Source organism: Doryrhamphus excisus, chromosome 4 (genome assembly GCF_030265055.1).
Source record: "Doryrhamphus excisus isolate RoL2022-K1 chromosome 4, RoL_Dexc_1.0, whole genome shotgun sequence".
Classification (NCBI taxonomy): domain Eukaryota; kingdom Metazoa; phylum Chordata; class Actinopteri; order Syngnathiformes; family Syngnathidae; genus Doryrhamphus; species Doryrhamphus excisus.
In genome coordinates this window covers 25,881,185-25,900,851 of record NC_080469.1, presented here as the reverse complement: position 1 = coordinate 25,900,851, position 19,667 = coordinate 25,881,185, and the positions used below count along the sequence as shown (strand labels likewise).

Genomic DNA, 19,667 nt, shown 5'->3' with positions numbered 1-19,667 from the left:
ATTGCGTTACGTCATCCATAATGAACACACGTGCCATTTAGATAAATGCACAACTTTATTGGAATGTACAAGTGTTGATTTACAAAATCTAAAGTGGCAAAGTAGCATCCCCTTCATCGCTCAGTCAGTGCCCGCATGGAAGTGTAGTCATGGTGGCGTCACGTGACCGTTGTGAGCGAAGACGTGCGGCCGACGTCAGCGGGGTCGCGTGGGCGGCTCCAGGCGGTTGGACAAGGCCGTCAGCACCTGCTCGAATTTGGCGTAGCGCAGTGCCTGACTCTCCATGGCCCCCCTGCTCCCCCACAGCAGCCTCATCTGGAAGTCAGTGTGGAACACCTCAGTGAGGTCCTCCTGCTCCTGGAAACCTGAAACATCCATGACCAGCGTGTCAGGACGGCCGAGCAGTTGAAGGCGCGGGTTCGAATCCCTCTTCTGAGATGTACTTTTTGGGTTTTAACCACTTTACCTTGCAGTTTGTTCTCAGCGTTGCACCTGTAGACGCCCCCCAGCTGCGCAATGGTCCTGGCCTCCTCGAGGTGGAACATCAGCACGTCTACTCCGGCATCCACCGTCTCCCAGGGCTCCGCCCCCTCACCCACCGCCACACCTTTCTCCAGGAGGTATAGGAGGGGGAGGATGTGGGGGAAGCTGGTGCTGGAGGAAGGACAGCTTTCTGCGGGACGACACCGTGCGAGGACACGTGGTTATGGTTACTAGGGTCTGAAAAGGGTCTAAAGTAAAGAAAGTGGACTGGACTATGCGGGCCTCCATCCCACTGCTAAACAAACCATGGTTCTGTACCTTTGCCTTCGTTCAGGCTCTTCAGGAAGGGCCTCAGAGTTTTCTCGTAGAGAATAGCGCCCTCTGTGTGCCGTTGGCGTAACATCGTCCAGGTCTGCTCCAGACGCCCCACCTGGCCGAGCGACAGCAGAAACAGAAGAGTCTCACATGGCAGTGCTCAACCATCGGAGCTAAAGTTCACACGTGTCACAGGAAAAACCTTTACCTGTGGCAGCTCCAGCGCTCTCATGACAGCAGCAAAGCCAAACATGTTTCCCATGTTGCACTTCAGCTCGGCCGCCGTGCGGACCATTCTGTGCAGCAGGCCCGCCCGCTCCTCGGTGGTGCCCGTGCAGCCCAGCACGTTGACCGCTAGCATGGTGGCCATGGTGTGCAGCCTGCAGGAAAAAAAGCTCACTGTCACGCACGTTTAATGCTAACTAGCATGTCACGCTGTCACTCACGTCTAATGCTAACTAGCATGTCACGCTGTCACTCACGTCTAATGCTAACTAGCATGTCACGCTGTCACTCACGTCTAATGCTAACTAGCATGTCACGCTGTCACTCACGTCTAATGCTAACTAGCATGTCACGCTGTCACTCACGTTTAATGCTAACTAGCATGTCACGCTGTCATTCACGTTTAATGCTAACTAGCATGTCACGCTGTCACTCACTATTAATGCTAACTAGCATGTCACGCTGTCACTCACGTTTAATGCTAACTAGCATGTCACGCTGTCACTCACTATGAATGCTAACTAGCATGTCACCCTGTCACTCATGTTTAATGCTAACTAGCATGTCACGCTGTCACTCACGCTTAATGCTAACTAGCATGTCACGCTGTCACTCATGTTTAATGCTAACTAGCATGTCACGCTGTCACTCACGTTTAATGCTAACTAGCATGTCACGCTGTCACTCACGTCTAATGCTAACTAGCATGTCACGCTGTCACTCACGTCTAATGCTAACTAGCATGTCACGCTGTCACTCACTATGAATGCTAACTAGCATGTCACCCTGTCACTCATGTTTAATGCTAACTAGCATGTCACGCTGTCACTCACGCTTAATGCTAACTAGCATGTCACGCTGTCACTCATGTTTAATGCTAACTAGCATGTCACGCTGTCACTCACGTTTAATGCTAACTAGCATGTCACGCTGTCACTCATGTTTAATGCTAACTAGCATGTCACGCTGTCACTCACGTTTAATGCTAACTAGCATGTCACGCTGTCACTCACGTCTAATGCTAACTAGCATGTCACGCTGTCACTCACGTCTAATGCTAACTAGCATGTCACGCTGTCACTCACGTCTAATGCTAACTAGCATGTCACGCTGTCACTCACGTTTAATGCTAACTAGCATGTCACGCTGTCGCTCACGTTTAATGCTAACTAGCATGTCACGCTGTCACTCATGTTTAATGCTAACTAGCATGTCACCCTGTCACTCACGTTTAATGCTAACTAGCATGTCACGCTGTCACTCACGTCTAATGCTAACTAGCATGTCACGCTGTCACTCACGTTTAATGCTAACTAGCATGTCACGCTGTCACTCACGTTTAATGCTAACTAGCATGTCACGCTGTCACTCACGTTTAATGCTAACTAGCATGTCACGCTGTCACTCACGTTTAATGCTAACTAGCATGTCACGCTGTCACTCACTATTAATGCTAACTAGCATGTCACGCTGTCACTCACGTTTAATGCTAACTAGCATGTCACGCTGTCACTCACTATGAATGCTAACTAGCATGTCACCCTGTCACTCATGTTTAATGCTAACTAGCATGTCACGCTGTCACTCACGCTTAATGCTAACTAGCATGTCACGCTGTCACTCATGTTTAATGCTAACTAGCATGTCACGCTGTCACTCACGTCTAATGCTAACTAGCATGTCACGCTGTCACTCACGTCTAATGCTAACTAGCATGTCACGCTGTCACTCACTATGAATGCTAACTAGCATGTCACCCTGTCACTCATGTTTAATGCTAACTAGCATGTCACGCTGTCACTCACGCTTAATGCTAACTAGCATGTCACGCTGTCACTCATGTTTAATGCTAACTAGCATGTCACGCTGTCACTCACGTTTAATGCTAACTAGCATGTCACGCTGTCACTCACGTCTAATGCTAACTAGCATGTCACGCTGTCACTCACGTCTAATGCTAACTAGCATGTCACGCTGTCACTCACGTCTAATGCTAACTAGCATGTCACACTGTCACTCACATTTAATGATAACTAGCATGTTACGCTGTCATTCACGTTTAATGCTAACTAGCATGTCACGCTGTCGCTCACGTTTAATGCTAACTAGCATGTCACGCTGTCACTCATGTTTAATGCTAACTAGCATGTCACGCTGTCACTCACGTTTAATGCTAACTAGCATGTCACGCTGTCACTCATATTTAATGCTAACTAGCATGTCACGCTGTCACTCACGTCTAATGCTAACTAGCATGTCACGCTGTCACTCACGTTTAATGCTAACTAGCATGTCACGCTGTCACTCACTATTAATGCTAACTAGCATGTCACCCTGTCACTCACGTTTAATGCTAACTAGCATGTCACCCTGTCACTCACGTTTAATGCTAACTAGCATGTCACGCTGTCATTCACGTTTAATGCTAACTAGCATGTCACGCTGTCACTCACGTTTAATGCTAACTAGCATGTCACGCTGTCACTTATGTTTAATGCTAACTAGCATGTCACGCTGTCACTCACGTCTAATGCTAACTAGCATGTCACGCTGTCACTCACGTTTAATGCTAACTAGCATGTCACGCTGTCACTCACTATTAATGCTAACTAGCATGTCACCCTGTCACTCACGTTTAATGCTAACTAGCATGTCACGCTGTCATTCACGTTTAATGCTAACTAGCATGTCACGCTGTCACTCACGTTTAATGCTAACTAGCATGTCACGCTGTCACTTATGTTTAATGCTAACTAGCACGTATACTCCCTGAGCTACCACCTTATCATGGTAGAGGAGTTTGCGTGTCCCAATGGTCCCAGGAGCGAGGTTGTAGGGGGCTTTTATGCCCCTGGTAGGGTCACCCATGACAAACAGGTCCTAGCTGAGGGATCAGACTCTAAGAGTAGCTCAAAATGACCCTTATGATGAATGCAAACTTTGGACCAGGTTTCCTCTTGCCCAGACACGGGTCCCAGGGGTCCCCTTCTGGAGCCAGGCCTGGAGGAGGGGCACGATGGCTGAGCACCTGGTGGATAGGGCTGTACCCATGGGGCCCGGCCGGACACAGCCCGAAGAGGTTACATGGGTCCCCCCTCCAATGAGCTCAATGAGGGAAGTCTGGGCCTCCCTGCTGGGGCTGCTGCCCCCACGATGTCCCGGTTGCACTCGCCTCTCCAGCAGGTCCAGTCGGAGGCGTTGTCCGTGTGGCAGCGTGAGCAGCTCCATCCCTGAGGTGACTCCCATCATCCTCTGAACCTCCGGCAGCACCTCCAGTATTCGCGCCACCTGTCAGGAGCAAACACAAAGCCGTCATCGTCATCATCCGTTCACGTATGAAGGACGAGCGTGGGACGAGCGTGGGACGGTTCGGCACCGTGCAGTCACACTTGGTGATGTGGCGGGCCGCCGTCTTCGGGTCCGCCTCGGCCAAGAGCGCCTTCACCCTCCGCAGGACGCCCGCTTCCAGAGGCTTGTTCTCTGCGGGCATCAGCGCCGACCGGTACCTGCCGGGCCGGAAGGAGGACACTGTCTCCACCACGGGAGGAGAGCAGACGTCCCGGACAATGTCCTCCTCCGCACTAAGCCGCTCCACGAAGCTCCGGGGGCCCGGGGAGATGTCCGCGTAGCAGCTTCCATCTGCGTCTGGCCGCACGGCGGCCCTTTTCACTTGCACCCGCTCAGCTGGGGCGACGACAGGCGGGGTGCCGGAATGTCCGTCCTCCCGACTTCCTGTGAGGTGCCGCGGAGCAGCGCTTCCGGACTCAACTCCTGCAGAAGGAAAGACTGACATCTTCACGCATGACGCATTCGAGTCTCAGCTAGCTAACATGCTAACGTGGAAATGAGAAATATAATGAACTCACAAGAAAAAGTACAAAATTAGGAAAGAAAATCACAGCATAAATATGTTACTTTAAAAAGAAAGTGAATTACAAAAAGTAGAAAAATTATGAAGAAAAAATTAATGAAATAAACGTGACAAATAAATATTTTACATGAACAATAAAATTCATTGAAACATCAAAAGAAAAAACACAATTATGGAAATAAAAATGACAGAATACATCAAAATAAAAGTCCTATAACATCCCTGCATAATGCCATGTGTATATTTGCCTTTAGACATACGAACATTAGCTAAAATGCTAACAGTTAGCAAGGTGGCATCTAGCAAGAAAGCACCAAGTCCCAAAAGTGTTAAGGCAGTCCCGCAGTGTCCCTACACCATGCCCTGTGTGTATTTGCCTTTAGACATGAGTAAATTAGCTAAAATGCTAACATGCTAACAGTTAGCATGGTAGCATCTAACAAGAAAGCACCAAGTAGTGAAAGTGTTTAGGCAGTCCCTACGTCATGCCATGTGTGTATTTGCCGTTAGACATGAGTAAATTAGCTGAAATGCTAACATGCTAACGGTTATCATGCTAGCACCTAGCAAGAGAGCCTCAAGTACCGAAAGTGCCAAGGCTGTCCTATAACCTCCCTGCATAATGCCATGTGTATATTTGCCTTTAGACATGAGGACATTTGCTAAAATGCTAACAGTTAGCATGGTAGCATCTAACAAGAAAGCACCAAGTAGTGAAAGTGTTTAGGCAGTCCCTACGTCATGCCATGTGTGTATTTGCCGTTAGACATGAGTAAATTAGCTAAAATGCTAACATGCTAACGGTTATCATGCTAGCACCTAGCAAGAGAGCCTCAAGTACCGAAAGTGCCGAGGCTGTCCTATAACCTCCCTGCATAATGCCATGTGTATATTTGCCTTTAGACATGAGGACATTTGCTAAAATGCTAACAGTTAGCATGGTAGCATCTAACAAGAAAGCACCAAGTAGTGAAAGTGTTAAGGCAGTCCCTACGTCATGCCATGTGTGTATTTTCCGTTAGACATGAGTAAATTAGCTGAAATGCTAACATGCTAACGGTTATCATGCTAGCACCTAGCAAGAGAGCCTCAAGTACCGAAAGTGCCGAGGCTGTCCTATAACCTCCCTGCATAATGCCATGTGTATATTTGCCTTTAGACATGAGGACATTTGCTAAAATGCTAACAGTTAGCATGGTAGCATCTAACAAGAAAGCACCAAGTAGTGAAAGTGTTAAGGCAGTCCCTACGTCATGCCATGTGTGTATTTGCCTTTAGACATGGGTAAATTAGCAGAAATGCTAAAATGCTAACATGCTAACGGTTGTCATGCTAGCACCTAGCTAGAGAGCCTCAAGTACCGAAAGTGCCAAGGCTGTCCTATAACCTCCCTGCATAATGCCATGTGTGTATTTACCTTTAGACGTGAGTACATTTGCTAAAATGCTAACATGCTATCAATTAGCATGCTAGCACCTACACATAACATCTATATGAAGAAAGAAACATTATTATTCAAGTAAAAATAACTATGTTAAATATGTTCAAATAAGATAAGACATGGCGCCATTGGCTGCTTCCTGGTGAAAAGACTAAGCTTACATAAGCCGGCCGCCACCCGCCCGCCCCCGCCTGAGAAAGGTGGACTTTAGCCCGCTAGGCTGGGGGGGCCGCTCACACACGGCAGGTCTGCGGTAAGTGTAAACACTCCACCATTCACCTCCTCAAACACAAAACGGATACGCTAAGGAGCAAAAAAACACTTGATTTTACTCATATTGTATTTTTTCTTCTGGGACTATTAGGACTTATATACATTCTTATATACAGAATACTACATTTTAACTACAGTTATAGTAAAACGGGCTGATAAAGGGGGCCGCCGCCCAGAGCAGGAGAATAAGACGAGAGCAGAACGTGACTCTGCTAAGCCTGCGGGAACAGAGCGCCTGGAATTTGCAAGGAATCTGGGAGCGTTGCCGGGAAATGTGACAGATTTGTCAACAACCTTAACGTTAGCGAGCTAATGCTAACAGAGAACAGCCAACCTCAGAAGTAAATAGCAACTAAACGGAACCATCTCCCGGTCAAACTCCGCTATTACTGATAGCTGAAAACAGGAAGTGTGTTTCAAGCAAAATACGGATGCTAACTAACTGAGTTGAGCCCCATCCGTTGATGTGAGGGGCAGCAGACTGCTGTGTCGCTTTGTCCAGTCAGAGTGTGATACAGAGACGGTGTGGGAATCCCCGATCGTGGTTGTCACGCAACCTCGAGGTTGCTGGTTTGAAACCCCTGTCTGTCCATTAGATACCGAACCCCTAGTTGCCCAGTTGAACCGTAAAGATGAGAAACCAATGTTGAGTAATCACGACCGTTTTCAGGTCAGCTAACATTCCTGTGTCCCTCGCCAGAACCCACTACAGACATGCCCCGGCCGACGCTGCTGGCGCTGGCTGCGCTTCTCTGCGCTTCCCACTGTGTGACGGGGGGGAGGATCCTGGTGTTCCCCATAGACGGAAGCCACTGGATCAACATGAAAGTGCTCATTGAGGAGCTCCACACCCGTGGCCATGACATCACAGTGATCCGACACAGAGACAACTGGTACATCAAACCGGAGTCCGACCTCTACAAGGCCATCAACTTGAACTTCTCCAGCGGTTTTGATAAGGACAACTTTGGCTCCTTTGTCACCAGACTTCTAGACATGCAGAAGAAAGGCGCCTCGTTCTGGGCTTTCCTAGCGCTACAATTCCAAGTGGTGGACCAGTTTTATTGGTGCAACAAGAGGGTGGTCCAGATGTTGGGGGACATCTTTGAGGACAAGGAAATGATGAAGAGCTTCCATGATGCCAAATACGACATGGTTCTGACGGACCCTGCCTTTGGCGGAGGGGTTCTCCTGGCTCACCGTTTAGGTCTTCCACTGGTTCTAAACGTCAGGTGGACTGTCCAGGGTGACGGAAATCTTGCCATCGCTCCCTCCCCTTTGTCTTATGTCCCCATTCCGGGAGTGGAACTGACAGACAAGATGACCTTCTCTGAGCGGATCAAGAACATGATGTATTACTTCTTCACCTGCTGGCAAGTTTGGTACGTAGCAGACTCCACCTACAAACCATTTGTCCATCACTACTTTGGTCCAGACGTACACTACATGGAGCTCTTCCAAGCAGCAGACATCTGGTTGATGAGGAACGATTTCACGTTGGAATTCCCGCGCCCCACCATGCCCAATGTGGTCTACATGGCAGGATTTCAATGCAAGGCGTCCAAGCCCCTCCCTCAAGAGCTGGAGGACTTTGTCCAAAGTTCTGGTGAACACGGCGTCATCGTGATGACCCTCGGTACTTTGGTCGCCTACCTTCCCGAGGACATCACAGACGGCATCGCCGCCGCTTTCGCCCGACTCCCTCAGAAGGTCATCTGGAGGCACCAGGGCAAACGTCCGTCCACGCTCGGCAACAACACGCTGCTTTTGGATTGGCTGCCTCAAAACGACCTCCTGGGTCACCCCAAGACCAAAGTGTTTGTGGCGCACGGCGGCACCAACGGAGTCCAGGAGGCCATTTACCACGGCATCCCCCTGGTGGGCCTGCCCCTCATGTTCGACCAGCACGACAACCTCTTCAGGATGAAGGTGAGGGGCGTGGCCGAGGTGCTGGACATCGCCACGGTGAACGAGGACAACTTCCTGGCGGCTCTGAAGGCGGTGCTGTACGAACCGTCGTACCGTCAGAACATGAAGAGGCTGTCGGAGCTGCACAGGGACCAGCCCATCAAGCCTCTGGACCGCGCCATGTTCTGGATCGAGTTTGTCATGAGGCACAAGGGAGCCAAACACCTACGGACTGAATGGTACAAGATGTCCAAGATCCAGTACTACTCCATCGATGTGCTGGCCTTCTTGCTGGCGCTCGTGCTAGCTGGCGCCGCTCTTTGCATTTCACTGCTAAAGTTCCTGTGGCCAAGGTCGCTTTCCAGAAGCAAAGTGAAAAAACAATAATACACCATGTGTCCTTTTGATAAAAAAGTTCAACTTCCTGTATGGAAGGTTGGAAAAAGTGCATTATCGTGTACAAATGTCACTGAGTAACAACATGTCTGTAATAAAATCATGGAACCTACTTTGTTTGCGCCTCTGACTCAAGGTTACATGCCAACAGCCAGCAGGATCCTCCGGCTCAGGGTTTTTGGGTTTACCACATGACTTTTATTCCCAAAAAAACCTCAAGATGTTTGAAGTTTCAAATGACTACCTTACTGCGTCACAACTTTTGAGAGACGTCTCCCTGTTGGAAAAGACCACTCGAGTTTATGTCTTGGTTTCTAAGTGAAATTGACAGTCACTTGTTGAGTTTTATTTGACATAAATGAAGACCCAGAAGGGTAAACGTTCCTCCTCCCTTCACTGTGTACCCTCATGAGAACTGTTTGTTGACACCCTGAGGGGACCTACAGATTATATCACACTACCATCCATCCATACATTTTCTGTACCGCTTATCCTCACTAGGGTCGTGGGTATGCTGGAGCCTATCCCAGCTGTCTTGGGGCAAGAGGCGGGGTCCACCCTGGACTGGTTGGTGGCCAGCCAATCCCAGGGCCCATATGGACAAAGAACCATTCCCACTCCTATTCATACCTATGGACAACAGCCTAGAATCACTGGACCATTAGTTCAAGAGTCAGTTGTCAGACCGGAGAAAGTCTTTTCATATCTTTGATTTAATAAGCAGTTACCCAGCGTCTACTGAAAGGATCCAACCTCAGAGAGAATTTGAAGGAAAAGTAGTAAGAAGCCGTGTGATTGGCCCTCAGAAAAAACAAACAGAAGGATGTGTAAAAGTCAACCTACCAGGAAGCTTATATAAGCAGCGGTCTGCCATCCTGTGAGCCGCTCGGACCATCCAGCACACCTGAAATCCGTGGTAGGTCTCAAGTCTTCTCTGGTGTTTGTGTCAGCCGACCAGACGTCCGTTAAATGTGACTGTGGTCTTGATCGTTGATCCTCTGTTCCACGGTCTTTAGGAAGTACAAGCAATGTTTGATGTAGCGTCCTTAACTGCCATGCAAGTCTAAGCGGACGTTATGGTGGAATGGTACATTTATTCCTGATCCGATTTTTCAGTACGGATCATTCGGTAGGGCACAGATCTGCACCGAGTTCCCACGCAGTCCACGGAAGTGTACCTGCTGTGTGTCATGTCTCTACTCTGTCAACAACTGCAGTGGAGTCTAGCTTTTGGCTAGCAGGAGTTGAGGATTCTGATCGTGGCAAAGAGAAACCAGAGCTTGAAAAGCCTCCTTCATTGTTTGGGAACAGTTTGGGAACACTTGGCCTTTCCGGTGAGATAGGGATAAAGACAAGTGGATCATGGAAGATGAATGCAGTGCACCTCCAATGTTCAGTAGACACGGGGAAGGGGACTGCTGCATGCAACTGGTTCCGCCACGACTACTGGTTACTCCTCAAATACTCCATGACGTGATCTATCCTGAGGGGCGCTGATAAGTATTCAAGTATTGTGGATCTTTAACCACCACAGTGACACTCATCTGCTCGGATCCCAGCCGCCACCCCCTTGAGGTTCCAAAACCCCCACTCATTGTGAAGTAGCATGGTATGATGCGTGTGCTCCTGGCCGTGAACCCCAGAACCCCAGGCTGCTGGCCCAGGCCGAGTACCGGACACCAGGTCTCTAGTGTCTTCCGCAGGTTCTTGAACCTCTCTCTGTTCCAAGAGGTCACCCCCACCTGCCTGAAATCCTCAGCAATCATCCCAATACCCCAAAAGACACCCATTACCAGCCTTAATGACTACCGCCCTGTTGCCCTTGGCATGTTCTCATGACGTACTTTAAGGGGCTGGCTCTTAAACACATCACAGACTGTCTTCCTCCCATACTCAGGTGAACAGATCCACAGAGGACGCCATCGCTATAGCCCTGCATGCCGTGCTGAATCACCTCAAACAACCGCAGAGCTACGCCAGGATGCTCTTTGTGGACTATAGCTCGCCTTCAATACAATCTGATCACCAAAACAGACACCTTAGGCCTCCCCCCCTCTAACATACACCAAGACCAAGGACTTCCTGACCAACAAACCCCAGACAGCTTTGCTTTCCTCCACCCCCACGACGATACAACAGTGGTTGGGTGATCTGGAAGGGAGACAAGGCAGCTTACGGTCATGAGGTACAGAAGCTTAGAAGCTGGAGTTCAGGCAACAATCTGGCACTGAACACTGTAAAGACAAAGTAGATCATGGTGGACTTCACGATGAACAGAACTGACCCGTCTCCTCTCGACAAATCAAGAGTTCTTCCTACATTCCGGGCTGGCATGGCTCGTGTGGGGTTGCGGTGGCCTCTCAGTCTCAAAGCTTCATGTTTGGTCCACCGCCCTCCCGTGACCACGTAAAGCATCCTTGGTAAAAAAAAGGTGGCCTCCAAGTGAAAGTGTATTTACCATTTGACTCCCGTCCAATGTAACCTTACACGCATGTTTGTAATAAACAAAACGCACCCCCAAATACGGTACCCGTTTATGAGGGAACCCAAGATTTTCAGAAAGAGTCACAAATCCACATGACTAACATTTCCCGTGTCCCTTGCCAGAACCCACTACAGACATGTCCCGGTCGACACTGCCGGTGCTGGCCTTGCTTCTCTGTGCTTCCAGCTGTGTGACGGGGGGGAGGATCCTGGTGTTCCCCGTAGACATAAGCCACTGGATCAACATGAAAGTGCTCATTGAGGAGCTTCACACCCGTGGCCATGACATCACAGTGATCCAGCTAAGAGACAACTGGTACATCAAGCCGGAGTCCGACCTCTACCATACCATCAACTTGAATTTCTCCTGTGGCTTTAATGAGCACAATTTTAATCTCATTGTCACCAGAGTCCTGAAAATGCTGCGCAAAGGATCCTCACTCTGGACCTACCTATCAGCACAATACCAAGTGATGAACTACTTCTATGAGCTGAACAATCTAGTGGTCCAGATGTTGGGGGACATCTTTGAAGACAAGGAAATGATGAAGAGCTTCCATGATGCCAAATACGACATGGTTCTGACGGACCCTGCCTTTGGCGGAGGGGTTCTCCTGGCTCACCGTTTAGGTCTTCCACTGGTTCTAAACGTCAGGTGGGCTATTCAGGGTGACGGACATCATATGATCGCTCCCTCCCCTTTGTCTTATGTCCCCATTCCGGGAGTGATACTGACGGACAAGATGACCTTCTCTGAGCGGATCAAGAACATGATGTGTTACCTTCTCAGTAGCTGGTATGTTTGGTACGTAGCAGACTCCGCCTACAGGCCATTTGTCCACCACTACTTTGGTCCAGACGTACACTACATGGAGCTCTTCCAAGCAGCAGACATCTGGTTGATGAGGAACGATTTCACGTTGGAATTCCCGCGCCCCACCATGCCCAATGTGGTCTACATGGCAGGATTTCAATGCAAGGCGTCCAAGCCCCTCCCTCAAGAGCTGGAGGACTTTGTCCAAAGTTCTGGTGAACACGGCGTCATCGTGATGACCCTCGGTACTTTGGTCGCCTACCTTCCCGAGGACATCACAGACGACATCGCCGCCGCTTTCGCCCGACTCCCTCAGAAGGTCATCTGGAGGCACCAGGGCAAACGTCCGTCCACGCTCGGCAACAACACGCTGCTTTTGGATTGGCTGCCTCAAAACGACCTCCTGGGTCACCCCAAGACCAAAGTGTTTGTGGCGCACGGCGGCACCAACGGAGTCCAGGAGGCCATTTACCACGGCATCCCCCTGGTGGGCCTGCCCCTCATGTTCGACCAGCACGACAACCTCTTCAGGATGAAGGTGAGGGGCGTGGCCGAGGTGCTGGACATCGCCACGGTGAACGAGGACAACTTCCTGGCGGCTCTGAAGGCGGTGCTGCACGAACCGTCGTACCGTCAGAACATGAAGAGGCTGTCGGAGCTGCACAGGGACCAGCCCATCAAGCCTCTGGACCGCGCCATGTTCTGGATCGAGTTTGTCATGAGGCACAAGGGAGCCAAACACCTACGGACAGAATGGTACAAGATGTCCAAGATCCAGTACTACTCCATCGATGTGCTGGCCTTCTTGCTGGCGCTCGTGCTAGCTGGCGCCGCTCTTTGCATTTCACTGCTAAAGTTCTTGTGGCCAAGGTTGCTTTCCAGAAGCAAAGTGAAAAAACAATAATACGCCATGTGTCCTTGTAAACAGCAACAATTATAAAATGATTGCATGAATGCACGTGAATGACTGTTAGCATGCTAGCTCCTTTTCTCACGTTTAAAGGCAAACACACACATGGCATGATGCAGGGATATTGTATGACAGCCTTGGCACTTTTGCTATAGAGTGCCATCTTGCTAGGTGCTAGCATGCTAACTGTTAGCATGCTAGCTTATTTTCTCACGTCTAACGGCAAACACACATGGAATGATGCAGGGATATTGTATGACAGCCTTGGCACTTTTGCTATAGAGTGCCATCTTGCTAGGTGCTAGCATGCTAACTGTTAGCATTTTAGCTCATTTTCTCACGTCTAACGGCAAACACACATGGAATGATGCAGGGATATTGTATGACAGCCTTGGCACTTTTGCTATAGAGTGCCATCTTGCTAGGTGCTAGCATGCTAACTGTTAGCATGCTAGCTTATTTTCTCACGTCTAAAGGCAAACACACACATGGAATGATGCAGGGATATTGTATGACAGCCTTGGCACTTTTGCTATAGAGTGCCATCTTGCTAGGTGCTAGCATGCTAACTGTTAGCATGCTAGCTTATTTTCTCACGTCTAAAGGCAAACACACACATGGAATGATGCAGGGATATTGTATGACAGCCTTGGCACTTTTGCAATAGGTGCTAGCATGCTAGGGCGCGCCCTCCAGTGACCGCCACAGCATCCACCCAATTAAGTGCATTGGAGTTTAGTTAAGACGCAGCTAGTGATGACTTACCCTTGTCAGCTGGGAGGCGGGTCTCTTCGTCAGGGGTGAGCGCAGGGTGGTCACGGTCTTGGTGGTGCAAAAACGAAGATCTGCACGCAAACGGAAGACGCTTAACAATTATCGCTAGCAGCAAAAACCCAAATGACACCCCATCAACATTTCTGACATTTCGGTCTGTACGGTGGTGTTTAGTGACAACCTTTCGCCGCGGACCTCCCCCTCACTGAGGTCTTCCAGGGAAATCCGCGAGGGTGACGAGTCAACGGCGGCGCCAAACGTTGTCTCCAGGTAGCTCAGCGGCAGCGTCCTGTTGACCGGCTGGTGAATCTGTGCCGGGCTCTGGCGGGTCAGGACCGCTCTGCCGCCCACGTAGAAGCGAACGAGTGCGGGCAGGGAGTCAAAGACCTCCTGGTCCAGGCTGTACTGGACCCGAGTGCCGTTGTCACTGGACTGTACCACTATCTTCCTTATGGGGACGTGGGTTGTCTTATGGTCCCAGTGAGATGTCAGGACAAAGTCACCCAGACTGGAGTCAGAGTCCCTGATGAGGAAGTCACCGTGGGTCAAAGGCAAGCTCTCGGACACCTGAGGACATGTGACAACACTTCCTGTCAGGGGGCGTTGGCGATATGAGGTGTGTGACAGACAGGCTGACCTCCGAGGGAATGGGTCCGTGGTACCAGGCATGGCTCCTCAGGTTGGCGCTGCCGAGCTTCAGCTCCTCCTCCAACTGCCTCCTCAGGCTCTCCGATGGCGGCTCCAACCAGAACTTGTCCTTGGAGAACTGAAAGGGCATCACGGTGAGGGCCGGCACACAACAAGAATGTCTTATTATGTCTTATTTTATTTTCTCATACCTACTATATTGGGTAATGGGAGTGAAAAGGTGTCTTATATGCGTGTTATTTCATGTCTTATTGTCTCTTACTATGTCTATATTGAGTGGTAGGAGTGTAGAGGTGAGCATAGGGTTGTTATTTCAAGTCTAGGGGGCTCTAACAATGTTTACAACTGTATTTCTCTCTTATTATGTCTACTATATTGGGTAATAGGAGTGTAAGGGTTACTATAGGGGTGTTATTTTATAGGTGGAAGTCTCTAATGATGTTAAAAAATGTATTTAGAAGGTTGTAAACAACAGTCTAATGAGGTTCATTTGGTCCAAAATAGTACTTTTTTCATTCCTGCCAGTTTGGACTGCTTGCTAGCTGCTCGCTAGTCTTCATGTGACGTCACAGGAACATCAGGTGACCACTCCAATGGCTCAGAGTATCAGAGTCATACAAGGCTCTAATAATGTTAAAAACTGCATTTCGAGGGTCGTAAACAAGTTTTTGCAGTCTTATATATCTATTTTCCATAATAATGCTCAGAAAACATATTTAAGAGGTTTTCTATTCTCCAACTTGAAATGTTTATGTTACCAGGACTCTTGTGGACCCGGACAGGACTCAAATGAGCAACACAGAGGGCCTGATGAGAAAACACTGGCGCCACCAGAGGCCTTAAGACCCAGACCCGGGACCCGTGCCGGAGTCTTGGCTTCGTCGTCGTGGCGACATGATTACGGGACGGGAGGCATCACTCAGCAGCGCTTTGTCTGCGCCGTCGTTGAGCACAGAAAGAAGCTACTGTAGATCAACACGCTACAAGGGGGCGGGCCGCGGGGGGAGGGGCGGGGTCTTTTGTCCGCACACAATTATATTGACATGACCTGTTGTTTTTCTCACGCCTGACACCCCTCTGCTTTGACATAATGGTTTGTCCGGCTGCACTGTGAATGAGAACCTGGCACCGGACCAGAACCACAACACACAACTGTCTGTGTGTGACTGTGAATGAATTCCTTTCATTTCATGAGCAAGTATCCCATAATAAGTCACTGTCGTGGAACTTGTGGTGTTCTGTGGGCTTCGGTAACAGGGCAACAGAAAAGCAGGAGAAGAAGCTCACCTTGACGTATTCACCGCTGCTGTCTGCTGCCTCAGGCTGGCTGAAAAGGTACAAAGGAAAAGTCAAGTTGAGCCCTTCATATTTTTGTACTTTATTCTTTAAAAAAAAATATTATTTTTGCTGGGTTTTTTTTGCTTTTCTGGCAAAGAGTCGATGAGAAAGTGGTTGTCGAACAAGAGGTCCCCGAAGTAGCATTACATTTTATTACACTTCCTCTTCCTGTATGTCATACAGCACGCGCACGCCGGCATGCGCACGCGCACACAGCTGTGGCGGTGAGCTGCCATGACAGCAGCAACAGATGTGAAGGCACAACAAGACGATATAAACGGTGCTGAGCAAAAAGCTAACTCATTTACTTACTGTCAACTTTTATCATGACGACAAAAAACGCGTCAATCGGTTCAAACTTTTCAATTCCACTTAAATGACACTTTTACATCTCCGGGGGGAGGAACGTAACATGCTAACACGTTTGCTCTCTGCAGCTAGCTTAGCCGAGTCACTGACCATACCGGAACTTTGCGACAAGATCTCAGAAAAGTTATTTTCTCACCGGATTTTTGTCTCCGCTTGAATCCGAATCATGTTTGACCGCTTCTAGCGGCTACCATCCGATTCTCATGCCTTCTTCTTTAACTCATCTTCATCTTTAACCCTCCATCCAGATGAGCGACCTGGTCAGAGGGGTCCGGCAGGACGCTACTGCGCATGCGGGCTGGGACACCAGCCATTTCAATGGTGTGTTTATTCCATTGTACTTTTCATTTATTATAACCACTTCATTTCATTCGGAAAAGGCAATATTAACTGTTAGCTTTGAGAAGGTGCTGCTAGTTTTATTTTTTTAATTAAATTAATTATTTTTATTTTATTAATTTTATTCATAAATTAAATTTGTAATTGAAAATTTGATATCATGCAAAAGTGTTAAAAAAAATAGTCACCTGTGCACATCTTCCTCTTCCTTTGTGGTGCCCTGCGTGCACGTGAGGCCCGGCTCGTGCACGTGTCTGCGGGCGGCGTCACCTATGGGGTCCATGGGGACGTACACGTCCTGAGCGGGACTCTTTGGCACGATGGGAGCGCCCTCAGCATCCTGGCCCCGAGGGTCGCTGTCGGAGGTCAAAGCTGAAGCTCGGCTGAGCCTCGGCGTGGCAGGCAGCGGTCGTGCGGCTGCGGAGGCGCCGGCGGGACCGTCCGGGCAGTTGAGACTGAGCCCGGACAGAGCGCCGAGCAGGGGGGAGTCTCGTACGTGTTCCCCCGGCTGCCTCCGCCCCCCACCGCCCCCATTCTCCTCGTCCCCCGTCGTCTTTGTCCTGGTCTGCTTCATCCCCCGACAGCTCCGCTGGTGCCTCTCGCCGCGGGGCACAGTGCCCACATGAGTGTACATGTCGCTGGAGCGCACGTAGCCGCCCTGCTGGGGGCCGGACTCCATGTCGTCAGCTGACCTGGCCCTGCTCCCAAGATGCTCTGGGGCGGCCTTCTGTCTGGTAGACGGGAGGCGCATGGAAAGGTTGGCCAGACTGCCGAACCACTTGGAGGCTGCAGAGCAGAATAACGCTCGTTAGACTTCAAAGTGTTGCCTTCAGGGGGCCACATGTCACACGTTTATTCCCACTCTGGATGCAAGTTTTCCCCAGTTTTTCTAAACTACAAATAAATCAAACAGTTTTGTGATTTGTACGGGTCTTATTTACCTCTTATTATGACCACTATATTGGGTAATAGGAACATAAAGTTGACTATAGGGGTGTTATTTCATGTCTAGATGACTCCAATAATGTTAAAAACTGTATAATACGTTGTACACAAGTTTTCTCCTTATTTTGTCTTCTTATATTGTGTAATAGGAATGTAAAAGTGATATAGGGGTGTTATGTCAGGTCTAGAGGGCTCTAATAATAATAAATAACCGTATTCAGAATGTTGTAAACAAGTTTATCTGATTTCTTTTCTTGTATTATGTCGACTATATTTTTGTGGTACAGGCATGTTTTAAAACCGTATTCTACTAAATGTGACTGTAGATGTGTTATTCATCTCTAGAGGGCTCTAATAATAAAAAAAAACATATTTAGAAGATCGGGAAAATGTTTCTTAGTTTCCAAACAAAGAAGCTAGCTCGCTAATTGCTACGGAAGTCAGCTACGTAGCGTTTGACTCAAATAATTATCATCTTTGTTCATCTTTATACAGTCTTGCAAGTACAAAACTATTCTAAATACATAGAAACGATGAATGAATGGGATAAATAAACATTTACGTTAATTGAAAACGTGTGTTTTTAATCACACAGCGTCCTTCGTTTCCAACAAAGAAGCTAGCTTGCTAGCTTGCTACGGAAGTTCGCTCCGCAGCTCGTCTATGACGTCAATAGCGTTTGACTCAAAACATCTTTATACAGTCTTACAGGTACAAAACTATTCTAAATACATATAAATGATGAATGAATGGGATGATTAAACATTTACCTTCATTGTAAAGGTGTTTTTAAATCATCACCAAACGTCCTTAGTTTCCAAACAAAGAAGCTAGCTCGCTAGCTGGCTTGCTACGGAACTTAGCTCCGCAGCCTGTCTATGACGTCATGACGCTAACCAAGGTTCCGCTGGAGTCCATGTGTAAATACGGAGTGAGTGGGAGAGAGACGAGCGGTTGTTGTGTTTTGTGCGTGGAAACTCTCAAGGCTTCTGTTCTCAATTCCTTCTCACAAATGTTAGCTTTGATTCCCCCCGTGGGACCAACAAGGATGGATGCTAAATAAAGACGTGTTTTGGGAGCGAAAAGAAAAGTCACAGTAATCTGAAAATAAGTCAGAATAATATGAGGAAAAAAAGTCATAATGTTACGAGAATAAAGTTGTGATATGAGAATAAAGTCATGAATTTACATTTTAAAAAGGCAAATACAACAAAAAAATGTAATATTACAAGAATAAGGGCATACATTTTGCAGGAAAAAGTCATCATAATATGACAAAAATTTTAATAATCCAACAATAAAAGGTATACATTTATGAGAAAAGGTTGTAAAAATACGAGAAAAAAAGTCTGAATATTACAAGAATAAATTTGTAAATTTATGGGAAAAAAAGTTTTGGTAATACAAGAAATAAGTCATAATAATAACAGAAAATTCTTAATATTATGAGGATAAAATAGTAAATTTACAATAAGAAAGTCGTAATATTATGAGATAAAAAAATACATAAAATTTATAAAAACAGTCGAAATAATAAAGTTGTAAATTCATGAGAAAAAAAAGTCAGAATATTACAAGAATAAATTTGTAAATTTATGAGAAAAAAGTCAGAATATTAGGAGAATGGAAGTTGTACATTTCTGAGCAAAAAAAAAGTCTGAATTTGATGATAAAGTCGTAAATTCACAAGGAAAAAAATCAGGAATTTTACAAGAATAAAGTCATAATTTTCTGACCATAAAAGTTTTCAATATTGCGAGAAGAAGTTGTAAATGAATGGGATATTACTAGTCATAATAACACAAAAAGGTGATAATATTAGGAGAATAATGTTTGTATGGACCGTCATTAGCATCACAGCACCACATGACCTGCCTCTCTCTCTCTCTCCCTCTCTGTCACACACACACACACACACACACATGCACACACACACACACACACACACACACACACACAAGAAGACGTGTTTGTCAAAAACTTACCGTGTTTGTGTCTCTTCATGTCTGTCTTTCTTTATCCGCTTCAGGCGTCTTCACACAAAGTGAAGGACTTCCTGTCGCACGACTAAGTGAGAGCTGAACATGGGTGGATGCAATCATATTTCCAGTAACACACACTCACACACACACAC

General features: G+C 47.7%; 3 protein-coding genes across 5 annotated transcripts; 2 read left to right on the top strand and 1 right to left on the bottom strand.

Annotated features, from left to right (window-relative positions):
* Positions 1–36: 36 nt before the first annotated feature.
* On the bottom strand, positions 37–19,659 carry sh2d3cb (SH2 domain containing 3Cb). 3 transcript variants are annotated; one of them, XM_058070357.1, is made up of 12 exons: positions 19,519–19,659; positions 16,777–17,374; positions 15,830–15,869; positions 14,532–14,660; positions 14,043–14,461; positions 13,886–13,965; positions 4,400–4,794; positions 4,196–4,311; positions 1,007–1,178; positions 802–913; positions 467–673; positions 37–365 (listed from the first exon to the last, which is right to left on the bottom strand). In XM_058070357.1, exons 1-12 carry the CDS (start codon positions 19,535–19,537, stop codon positions 196–198), a joined length of 2,457 nt encoding a protein of 818 aa, XP_057926340.1. In that variant the 5' UTR covers positions 19,538–19,659; the 3' UTR covers positions 37–195. The 3 variants fall into 3 exon arrangements, with proteins under 3 accessions (XP_057926340.1, XP_057926341.1, XP_057926342.1); XM_058070358.1 differs by having other exon boundaries at positions 14,076–14,461; XM_058070359.1 differs by lacking the exons at positions 16,777–17,374; positions 19,519–19,659 and adding an exon at positions 16,386–16,554.
* LOC131127944 (UDP-glucuronosyltransferase 2A2-like) lies at positions 6,550–9,017 on the top strand. Its single transcript, XM_058070360.1, has 2 exons — positions 6,550–6,588; positions 7,309–9,017. Exon 2 carries the CDS (start codon positions 7,323–7,325, stop codon positions 8,901–8,903), a length of 1,581 nt encoding a protein of 526 aa, XP_057926343.1. The 5' UTR covers positions 6,550–6,588; positions 7,309–7,322; the 3' UTR covers positions 8,904–9,017.
* On the top strand, positions 11,534–13,125 carry LOC131127946 (UDP-glucuronosyltransferase 2A2-like). Its single transcript, XM_058070361.1, has one exon. It carries the CDS (start codon positions 11,534–11,536, stop codon positions 13,112–13,114), a length of 1,581 nt encoding a protein of 526 aa, XP_057926344.1. The 3' UTR covers positions 13,115–13,125.
* Positions 19,660–19,667: the final 8 nt, after the last annotated feature.

What these genes read in the sequence shown, in the direction of transcription:
- LOC131127944 (XM_058070360.1), top strand. Translation starts at nt 7,323, where the DNA reads ATGCCCCGGCCGACGCTGCTGGCGCTGGCTGCGCTTCTCTGCGCTTCC.
- LOC131127946 (XM_058070361.1), top strand. Translation starts at nt 11,534, where the DNA reads ATGTCCCGGTCGACACTGCCGGTGCTGGCCTTGCTTCTCTGTGCTTCC.
- sh2d3cb (XM_058070357.1), bottom strand. An exon ending in CCGCCTCCCAGCTGACAAGG is followed by an intron (nt 4,795 to 13,885) that starts GTAAGTCATCAC and finishes TTCCTTCTGCAG; the next exon opens with GAGTTGAGTCCGGAAGCGCT. An exon ending in CGCTGAGAACAAACTGCAAG is followed by an intron (nt 366 to 466) that starts GTAAAGTGGTTA and finishes TGGATGTTTCAG; the next exon opens with GTTTCCAGGAGCAGGAGGAC.